Source organism: Neolamprologus multifasciatus, chromosome 7 (genome assembly GCF_963576455.1).
Source record: "Neolamprologus multifasciatus chromosome 7, fNeoMul1.2, whole genome shotgun sequence".
Lineage (NCBI taxonomy): Eukaryota > Metazoa > Chordata > Actinopteri > Cichliformes > Cichlidae > Neolamprologus > Neolamprologus multifasciatus.
The window spans coordinates 3,335,582-3,347,141 of NC_140445.1; the positions used below are offsets into that span (position 1 = coordinate 3,335,582).

Sequence of the window (11,560 nt, forward strand, 5' to 3'; positions counted from 1 at the left end):
ACATGCTGTTGTCAGAGCTCAGTGGGAATCAGTGAGATTGAATTATGTCAGCCACTCCGTTTGACTGTTGTGTGACAATTGCTTCATCCCTCCGCTGGCCTCTGCGGGTGGGAACCTGATAGCGTCTGTCCAGCCTCCCGTCCAGGGAGGCGACTTCCTCCAGTAGAAATTTATGAGGTTCCTCGTGGTATTTCTGGAGCCTGATGGTCTGAAGTAGCTCTGCTACCATAAAGAGGGCTGGCTTTCCTGCTGAGCCAACACTTTATAGCCTATATACTCTGTTTAATCTTTACTGTTTGAGACTTAGTTGTGTCTCCCTCCCTGTTCTTCTTCCTCGTCTTGCTCAGTAGGTGAGAATTTCTCCTGTAGCTTCCCTCACTGTCAGGGAACAACACAGGGAGGGCTGCTCAAGAGGTGGGGCGTCCGGGCGTTCTGGAGAGGCTTTTTAAGCACGAAGGACTAATTTTTTTGTTTTTAAAGATGTTGCTGCAGATGTGACCTCTGACCTCTGATGCTGTGTTTAGAGAGAGAGAGAAGGAGCAGTTAGCTGGAGCTGACACTTACGATGGCTATTCAGACAGGGGACGATACTGGACATGCAGACGGGTTAAAATGTGGATTTTGGTGTTGCAGAGCTTTTATTGATGTTTGCTTTGCAGCTTGCACGCTGCTGAGGAAACTGTCAAGACTTGAGGCTTGAAAAATGCTCGAAGATGCGTTTGTTTTACCACTTTAGCTTAAATCTGCACACAGATTTGGTTGGAGTTTTTGGATGTTATAGACCTGCCATTCCTCAAATCATTTAGAGATCACATCAAATCAGGATAGATCATATAGATCATACCATCATGAAAAAAATGGAGAAAATGGTTTTATTTAGAGGTGAAGAAGAGTCGTTTCCTGCAGGTTTTGCTGACCAAGTTTAAGGAATGTGTCGTGTTTTTCTATGATCAGTCCTTAATGATTTGAGTCTTTCTAATGCATCTTTGAGCTAAATCAGTGACTCTTAGCTCACAGGACTCCGTTTGTGTCTTTTAGGTTGTGCTGTGAAAGTGAGGATTTGTATTTTGATGATGGATGCAGACTCTGCAGGATGTTGATATCCGTTAGCTGCTCTCACTGTGCACTCGCTGCCACACTCGGTTCATCTGCCGGTGACATTTAGTGCTCAGATCGTTGGAACTTAAATTCCAGGCAGAAATGTCTTCAGAGGGGACAACTGTCGAGCGCTCCTGGACGCCTGACCCCGCCTGTCCAAAATTAGCTGGTTTGTGGCAGTGTGATTTTCCATGATAGTAAAGCGCATCGTGTTTCTCGCTGGAGGTCAAAGGGCACCCAATCAATAACAGGTGTGTCCAGCTGAGCTGTGAGTCAGAGTTCTGTTACTTTTCACTCCTCGCGTTTGACTAACGAGTGTTTTCTGTCTCTGCAGCGTGTGAAGATCACAAACAGCCAAAATGACTGAGTACAATTTTACTTTTTTCATTTTCTCCTTATTTGCTTGCCTTCCATCTTTTTTTCCAAGTCTTCCCCTTCTTCTGTGTTTCTCCTCCTTCTCCTTCCTCCTCTTCTTTACCTCCTTTTGTCTCTCCCCCATCTTCTTCTTCTTTTCTTACTCCTGCTTCTGGTTCACCTTCTTTAAGATGATTGCACATGAAGCACTTTAGACTTAGAAAAATAGCACTTATCAGTGAGAGTGAGAGGTGAACATGACACACACAGGACAAGGGACTATCAAAATAAAACAGGAACTACCTAACAGTGAGACCTGGACGAAGACATATGAGCTTGATGCAGAAGCACAAGCGATGCGGAAAAAGCGAGGAACAAATAAACCAGTCTGAAACCAAGAAATGCTGCAGTACCACCAGAACAAACCAGAACACAAACAGCTCTAAGACAAACTCGAGGTCAGCTGCTTGCACTTGGAACTGAAACCAGCACCGAATAATGTGACAAAGATGATCACAATTAAAAGCTAAAGAAAACTCAAAACAAACTCCCAACCCGGGGTCAGCCATCCATGACATCTAGAAGCAGATTTTGTAGACATAGAAAGGTGTTGCGTCAAATAAGGAACTGAATTACCAAAATTACAGTCGGTCATTTCAGCTCTGATGGTAATTTTCTAATCTCTGTCTCACAGGGGAAAGAAAATGACGTCCAGCCGCAGGCATCATCTGAAGGTGAGGCTTAACCTTCATAATGTCCTCCTGATTTCCATACACCTGTGGTGCTCAGGGGTCAGAAATGTCCCCACTTCATTTGACTGTTTTTTAAAGTATAAATTGTCGATCAATTCAGTGTTACACCTTAGTTTTACTTAAGACCAACACATTAACACAAAATTTACCCAACATTATACATTTTAGGGCCACCAGACCTTGTTTACATAAAATACACTCTGTTTTTGAGCAAAAACAAATTGAGAAAATAAAATATTTAAATGTTCAGATTATTTTGACTATCTGACTAACTACAAAGTGTGTAGTTTAGTGACAAACTTTAGTGACAATGTTTTTTGAAGCATTTATAAATGTTAAATGGCAGCACATAATCACAGCTGTGGTCCTCAGGGGTCAAAAATGTCCCCATCTGGTTTGATTGATACTTAATTAATATGAAGTGGATTTTCCCCCACTTTTAATTAAAACTTAATTCAAACATTTTGACACTATTTCTTTTTTCCATTTCAAATTTAAGTCTGATAAAACCTTATTTATACGAAATGTTTCTTTGTTTTTGGGTAAAAAATAAATTAAATCATCAGTTATCGTGATCATCGTTTCACAACCAGAGTCGGCTGCTTTAACAGATGATCACAGACGGGTTTATGTCAAAGTTCATTTAGGAAACTGTTTTTAAATTTTTTACTGGCAGCAAATAATCACATCAGTTGTCCTCTGGGCTCAAAAATGACCCTGTTTGCTTTGACTGTTTATAAAGCCATAAATATAAAATATCATCCATCTCTGTGTTTCAAGGTTTTATTCATCTTTATTCCAACTCGTAACCTGACAGTTTTCTATATTTTGGCATGGTAGGAACACCAGGGCATGAGTCTGAGTGAAGGCAAACTTTCATGAGGACAAAGGCGTGTCCATATTTGACACAAGTGCAGGAGGAAGCTCAGGTTTATTCCTCTGCACTGGTCCCATCATGGACAGCTTTCTTTCTGCAGTTGCAGGCCAAGGGTCATATACAGTAAACAAGTTGTTACTGGTGATGTTTTTATCTCATAGCTCCCTGGTTTACTTGGATGTTCTGTTGGACAGAGTCCTCTGAAGGGGACTTGGTGCTCATACAGTCACATCAGTACCAGGATCTGACATCACAGCAGGAGACAGGCCCACTTGTTCCATACACCTAATGGGAGCACGTTTGTGTCATGAACGATGATCATCTATTGTGTCTTTATCAAGAAATTATATCCTTTTTGTGCTTCTCTGTTTAATCTTGTGTCACCTTTAAAACTTCTCTACCAGACTCAGGATGTCATAAACTGGCCGTAGCGACTCTACTGGCTGCACAGCAGTAAGAATCAACACATCCACATATGCCTACAGCTGCATTCGATCCATTTGTCTTCCTCTCTCGTTGTCCCTCCTTGTTCGTCATTGAGTTGGCTGTAGAGCAGCTCATCTGTTAATTGGATGGTTGTTGGTTCAATCTCTGTGTGCTCTAGTCTGGAGTTCTTACCAAGGTGTCCTTGGGCAAGTTACTGAACCCCAACTTGGTCTCTGATGCATCCATTGGCATGTGAACGTTAAAAAGCAGAATACACTGTGTATAATGCTGCAGTTTTTTAAAACTGATAGTTAAGTCTGATAGTTAAGAGAGCAAACAATGAAACTTATATAAATGATACTTCTTTTAAAAAAGTAATTACATTTCTAAATGCACAATAACATTTACAAAAGTTCAAGCAGTTTTTGCTGTTGAACCCAAAACATCATGTTTTCAGAGAGCAAGCAAAAAAAAAACATTTTTAGATATTTTCCACACAAAGAAGCAACGATTCAACCATCTCGTCTTTCTCGTCTTTCAAACACTTTCTGCATGTAAAGAAAAAACATCCGATTCCAAACAGTTTAGACTTTAGAGATTATCAAAGCAAGCTCATCTTACCCTGTTGCAAGTAAAAAATCATGTTGCAGAAATGTTCACATGTTGGAAGCATTTCCATGTTTTTATTTTAAACTATGTTAGCGTAGCTTTGTGTAATTTGTGGCTCGAAATAATCCTTCTTTAAATTAAGCTGGGCTTGGTGTAGCCCCTCATTTTAGGAACTTTCTTCTGATTGGCTGTGAATCTCAAACAAAAGCTTTGATCAGCAGGTGGGCGGTGCTTATTTGGTCAAAGGGAGAGCTTTGTGATGACCCTGTTAGGGCTAGCCACGCTTAATGACATCATTCGGAGCCAATAATAGACACTTGTTTAGAGGAATCTGCAGCCTAAACTTTAAAACACATACACTACAAATTTGAAATTTTGGCCACTTTTCATAGAAAAATTCAAATTAAATAATTAAACAAAATACATAAAACAGTAAAGAAGGAAACATAATAATTTAACGTTGGGTTTTACAGGAAAGCTGATGATTTCCATTTGTTGTGATGCTGCAGGGCTTAAAAAATTAAAGATCAAAACATATATTAAATCTGTCCAAAGCCTTCTGAAGACATAAAAAGTATTCATGCTCCTTTAAGTTTATTCCATATACACAAACACAGCGTGGAGGCATGAAGGGCTCTCACAGGGAGGGCGTTTTGCAGAGCAGGGCTGGGCCGGGTGTATTTCAGGAGCTCGCAGGCCTATTGGTCTGCCTGGGAATCCATTTCCATAAAGAGGATCTGGGCATTTTGCTGAGGCATCGCAAACCACCATATATACCTATTTCATTTTTCACTGTCTGTGGCTTTGGCAGTGTCTCCTTTTCTTCCACCAAGTGTGTCCTGTCCTCTTCTTCCTCCTCTCAATAGGTGAGAAATCTTCCTTACTTTATCTGTTTTCTTTTTCTAATATCTCCAGCATCTTTGAGCTTCTCTGAGAGCAGCATCTTTGATTTTATCAGATAGAATAAAAAGATGCTGCGCGCAGCCACGTCTCAAAACGACTGTTTAGAAAAGACATAATTTAAAGCAGGATTACAGCTCTGACTGTTCCTCACTCAATCCAAGTGGCTTCTTTACATTTGTTGGTGACATTTGACCTTTTTCTGTCAAACCTAAATCTATATGACGTGTTCAGCTGCTCTGCCTCCGTCTCATCAAAGAGCTGATTTTAGCTGTTTTGCCTCAAATTGGATGTGCGTACAACAGAAATATGAGCTGATCAGAAGGCCTGGAATTACAAAAATCTGATTCTGGTTTGGTAAATATTTTCTGGTTCTCTGAAAATGTTAAAAACTGAACAACACTTGAATCATTAATTAATCGTATATATGTATATATACCCTGCCTAAACAAACAAACGAAAAAAGATGTCTAACCTAATCTTCTAATCAAAAAGTGACATTAATTGGTCATGAAGACATGCTGTCAGAGGTTAGCTACTGTCAGCTAGTTCATGATGTCATGTTAGTTAATGATATTCCACTGGAGATTTGTTCAAATTAATCCTTCACTCGATCACGTGTAAACCGCAGAGACATGACACACGATCCCGGCCGGCCCAGTTTAGTTCAGTTGACGTCGCTGCTCTTCAGCTGTGGCCTCAGATCGCGTTACGGCACAAATATTCCCGTCTATCCATCGCCATCACGGCAGCAGAACATGCTGATCTCAGCGAACCTCGCGCTGATCATCTGAACATCTGAACATCTCTGCTGTTCAGCAGGGCTCAGAAAGACCTCAACGTTTCCTCCAGTCACTCAGTTTTCTGTTTGTTTTACTGCAGGTTGTGAACCCGAAAAACCGCCAAGATGTCTGAGTAAGTGCGAAGAACATCCTGTCTGATTGATGCACACTATACCTCATTTATATATGCATCCTTTTAAAGATGCTCCCTTTAAATGTTTAATATCCGGATCCAAAATGATGTGAATTAGAAAAATGTAACCTTTACAACTATTAATGATCACAACTTCCTCTCAAACAGGAAAAAGATGACTTCCAGCCGCAGGCATCATCTCAAGGTAAATAAGGATTATGAAAAAATATTGAGTTCTTCTGCTGCTGAGTATGTTTGAGTGCAGACCATGTTTGATGATGATTTCTGTCCTGCAGAGCTTGATCCTGCAGATTGCTATGAACTGGATCGAGCAGGAGAAAAAGGAAATCGAGACGGCCAAAGAGGCCTACATGGCCGAGCACTGTTCTGCTCCAGACATGAGCGGAGACCAGGCCGCCCTGATGGTGAGAGAGACATCAGGGTTCATTCATTCATTTAATTAATTAATTTATCCTGTTTATTACTGTATTTATTTCATTATGTTGTTGTTTTGAGTAGAAACATGCCTGTTATTATTATTTTGGCATTTAAGTGCCACCATAATGGAAACTGGACACTTGAAGGATGCTAATGAAATGAGAAGCTAGCCTGAACTTTGCTGCTGTAATTCATCATAAACATAAATTACCTGAAAGTGTTAAGCGAAGCACTGAGCGACCTGCTAACATTCGCACTCCTCTGCCAGAGGAATGTACATCCTTTAGCACCTAGCTGCTTTGATTAGCATGGGTAGCAACGCGGTAACTTGCATGTCTCTTCCCATCTTGTGTACTTTTAGAAGCAAAAGTAGTTTAAAACTTTATATGAGCTTGAAACAAATGATTTACTCACTGGTTTTGTTACTTTAACAGCACTTTTGATATAAAAAGAGAAGGCCGTATAACTCTAAAGCTGTGGGAAGATCATCTTCTGGGGTTTCTTTATGCATCAACAGGAACTCTGCAAGAAGCTTCACGCCACCATCGACAAGATCGATGACGAGCGGTACGATGCCGAGGCCAAGGTGCAAAAGGCTGACAAAGAGGTAATCTTCCTCTGGGAGCACAACAGGATTAGAGTGGCCTCTAAAAAGTAAAGAAGGGTAAATATAACACTTTGTTTCTGCGCATAGATTGAAGACCTGAAGATCAAAGTTGTGGACCTGATAGGAGTGAAGAAGCCCGCCCTGAAGAAAGTGCGTATGTCTGCTGACACCATGCTGCAGGCTCTGCTGGGCTCCAAACACAAGGTGAACATGGACCTGAGGGCCAACCTGAAGCAGGTCAAGAAGGAGGTCAAGGAGGAGGTGAGTTCACAGACAGTTTACTGATGTGGTGCCAGTAAACCTGTTTTAATATCTATGAAGCAGCTTATCATCAATGTGATGACACTATCAGAATATTAGATATAATGTTACAAGTGTTCTCCAAAGTTTTGGCATTAATGACAAAATAATTCTGACGTGCACCAAAAACTGTTGGTGACTTGGACGTCAAAGCGTCACACGGTTAGACGATACACCGTGGCCTTTGAGTTCCAGGCTGAGATTATATTGCAGATTTCAAACATAAATCAATTTTTACGCAGCCAAAAATCAAAAGCACACCCAGGGAAACTTGGAGGCAATCTGGAAGAGAACGTTTTTGGACTTTTGATCAGAAACTAGCACTGCAGCCTTGTATCCCACACATTTGCTCACAGATGAAATTAAAAAGCTTTTTTTTTCTTAATTTCTCTTAAATCTGTAATTAACAACCGAATCATATTTGGTCCACAAGTCTTTGGAGGACGTTTTGGAGACTTCTGCATCTTTTGTGTGTTTTTTTTTCCTGAAAAACTTTAATTTTTCACAAAAATTCACAAAAAAATTCACAAAAAAACCCAAAAAAAACAAACAAATCTCGTAGTTTGTGATGCAAATTAAAACTCATTCAGGAAATTAATATATATATATATATTTTTATTATTAGGAGTAATATATATAATAATAATTAGGAGTATTGCCTTATCAAAAAAAATAAAAAAATCCTGTCAATTATTTCATCAGTCAGTCTTTACAGTATTACAGAACTTTTCTACTTCTAGAAACATAAAGTCACACTTCATAATTTTGAACAATGACTTCAAGGTAACTGGGGTTAAAAGCTGTCAGTATCAGGCATGTAAGGGCTGGTTTTCCATGTGTCATCTGTCAAAGTGCAGAAATCAGCTGATTAAGTTCAATCACTTCTCTTTTTAATAGAACTAAGATGTCTAAATTCCCGATTTGTTTGGACTAACTCTGCTTCCTGTCCTCTGCAGCCTACAGAAGCGGTGGGCGACTGGCGTAAGAACATTGAGGACAAAGCTGACAGGAAGAAGATGTTCGAGGCCTCCTAAATGTTTTGCTGCTCTGCTTTGTTTTTCTGTTTACACGAACTCCATGTGTCTCATTTGTGCTGGTGGAAGAGCGTGTTCGCTTTATGTCACACAGGTCTGAAGAGCAGGTTAGCAAATCTGAGAGGCGGGGAGTTGAACTTACCTGAGGGTTGTTATTTTGCACTTTGTCGTAGTCTGGAGGGAGGGGAAGGTTCACACACCAACACCAAGTCTTCAACTCCACACAGTCGGGGAAACAATCGCACACAATGTTCATTATACGCAATAAAATCACGTGTCAGAGACAATCATGCTGTTTTTGTCTTTTTTTTGCCCCAACGTTCATCATCATCATATTTACAGGATCACTGTAGATGCTGAAGTTTAAATCTGTTTTAAAGCTTTTACCACGATGCCAGGAAGAAACTCTGATTCCCACCTTTATGTCTTATCTTTGTTATCCAACCTAAATGTCCTCAAAGTGAAATGAATTCTTAAAACAAGCCTACTCTACACATGATCAAAGAAATCTTGGTTCAAATGGAAACTAATCTGATTTTTACCAAAGATTTGAGCTTTTCCTTTGTAAATCTATTTGGGAATCGTTTTAATTGCTATGAGGTTGTATTTTATTGTTTTTATGAAATAAGTTGTGGAATAATTCAGATTCCATACAGTCAGACTAGGACACCTACGTTTGGTTTTTAGATTTCTCACCAGTGCTGCTAAATGCAACCGTTGCTCTCTGTTGTGTAATTTATGAACCATTAATGCATCTATCATATTTTCATGGTAATTGTAATGAGGAAAAGGGATGGGAAGAGGTTTTGGTTTATCTTAGCTGCAGTTTATTTGTTGAGTGTTTAGATTTCCAGCATCAGGTCCATCAGTACCAGCAATCTGTTTTTCTGTCTTCGTCCTTGAACGTTTTTCTTCAGACATTTGTTGAATCGTTTTGAATCACCTCATTTTCTGATGTGAAGCTAAATTGAGAAGAAATGTTACATTTACGTAACCATAAGGGTCAAACAGTGACAGAAAAGCAGCATCAAAGATCTAGATTTCTGCATTCAGCACCGAAGCTTATAAGACAAAAGTGTGAAATGTGGATTTCTAGAGCCGACCTTCTTGACAGCATTAAACACAAGCAGCACTCAACCAACTGCATGAGCCTGGAGTTATTTCCATTTAACAGGTGAGCCTTGTCAGTATGTAAGTGGTGGAGTCTCTTTCTTCCTCAGTGTTATTAGAGAGCAGCTGCTGTCCCAAGGAAGACCCCCATCCACCACCTGTAAAGTGCAAATTATGGCAACTCTGATCTGATCTCTGAAGCAACCAATAAATTAAACTAGTGAGTTAATTTATTGACATTGTATCTGTTTTTTTTTTCAGTATTTCTAATGTTTTTATGACCTGGAAACATAAACCGCTTTATGGGTTGCAGGGATGTAGCCGCCACAATGATCAGACAATATTGAGACAAGAAGGTATTTTGTGTAGATAGCTTTTTATAATATGACATCATTTGATATTAAATGTTTAACTACTGAGAAGTGCATCCTGGAGAAACTGAGCCATTCTCTGTAGTCTTTTAAAGCAGCTGAACAGGCAACAGCACCCACTAGCTCCTCAGAACAATCCTTAATAACGCTGAAATGTAACTGTAACACATTTAAAAAAGTGTTTTGCATAAACATTTACACTGTCAATCAAAGCAGCCAAAACTCTAATTTAAAGTCTTGCTCTCAGGGAGAGGTTTTTTTTAATTTCGTTTTACTTATTTATTTATTAGAAAACGGTCAATGTTTTTATTTCTGCTGTAAAGTTATAACCTGCGAGTTTAAATGCACTGGCTCGCTTTTGGAGTCTGCCTCAAGTGGACATTAGGAGAATTGCAGTTTTTGGCCACTCAAATTTTCATCCAGAATTTGCTGCAATTAAGTAAGAGCAATATGATGGGTGTTTTTAGGTGTTTTTAGGTGTGCCAGCACAAAATACCTTGTTTGTCATGTTTTTATGTGAAGGTAAAGTTTGATAATGATCAGTACTGTTTTGAGTGCATTTAAAAAATATTAAGAGAACTCTTCTTATTAAACAAAAAGTTCTTCCTCATCTCAATTTGTCTGATCATTCAGGTTTCCTCTCTAACTTTATAGGATATTTTAAAGTGCCTTGACATGAATGTTGTTGCATTTTTTAAAAAAATCATAAAAAATGAGTGAAGTAAATTTAAATGTCATGCACAGCCATCAATCAGTTAAACACTCCATTGAGACGTTAATGATTTATCTCACTGGTTGCAAACACGCTCCACCCTCCCTCAGATGCCCTCGCACTCCTTGTATGGTGCTCTGAGCTCTGCCTCCAGCCTGCCGGGGCCCTCGAGGCTTTGGTTTCTCGAGGGGCTAACTTTATCCCCTGAGACTCGTGGGGAATGTGAGGGAGATGCCTACGAGTTATATTTGAATCATCTGACTTCAATAAGACTCCTTAAAGGAAAAAAAAAAGAAAAGAAAATTGCGGCGTCTTCCCTCCATCACCGGCCCGCAGGGCTGCGACTGACACCTGCTTTTAAATTTAGTTTGAGTGCTTTCAAGCAGCTGCTTTTCCCCGATGACATCTGTCTGCCGCTATGTATCTGTGACTGTTTTAGCATTTTATTGTGGAACGCACATAAACATAAATGCAGCTCCTCGTGACACCGTTCGAAGCTGTAAAACAAAGTACAACAGTGCCGCTCGGTGAGGTGGTCCTCCTGCCTCGTCCTGTTTTCACCCACATTTCAGCTTTCCAGCACCCTCGTTTCTCTGAAGCCCTGCAGTTACTTGGATTTACTTCCGTTCTCCATCTGTCCACCAGGTGTCCTCTAACTACACCATCCTGTGTCTTGTGGGCTACAGGGACAGTGAGGCAACATGTTAACATGAAAACATGAAAACGGAAGTCTCAGTTCATCTTTTCTTTAACCCTTAGATGCACATGTGGTCAAATGACCCCACAGGTTGTTTTTCTTCAACATCTTTAAAATGAAAAGTTGTAATATATTCATATTCCAGGTATTCCTCATAAAATATGTTTGTTACATGAGGCCATTTGCATTTTTATTTATTTTTCATTAATGGTATCACTACCCCACTCTTCCACAAGTGGGTCAAAAATGACCCCAAGCAGTTCCTGTGGGATCTTCTATGAAACTTTAATTCTTAGCAACTCTGACTGACCCACTTACACTTCTGATGGATCAGTTTATTTTTACACAGTAACATACAGG

At 39.8% G+C, this 11,560-nt stretch overlaps 1 protein-coding gene across 1 annotated transcript; it reads left to right on the forward strand.

Annotated features, from left to right (window-relative positions):
• Positions 1–4,708: 4,708 nt before the first annotated feature.
• On the forward strand, positions 4,709–8,597 carry LOC146513487 (troponin I, fast skeletal muscle-like). The gene is made up of 7 exons (XM_085168791.1): positions 4,709–4,982; positions 5,899–5,931; positions 6,100–6,136; positions 6,228–6,356; positions 6,887–6,976; positions 7,064–7,237; positions 8,233–8,597. The coding sequence occupies exons 2-7, from the start codon at positions 5,924–5,926 to the stop codon at positions 8,308–8,310; spliced, it is 516 nt and encodes a 171-aa protein (XP_085024917.1). The 5' UTR covers positions 4,709–4,982; positions 5,899–5,923; the 3' UTR covers positions 8,311–8,597.
• The last annotated feature ends 2,963 nt before the right edge of the window (positions 8,598–11,560 follow it).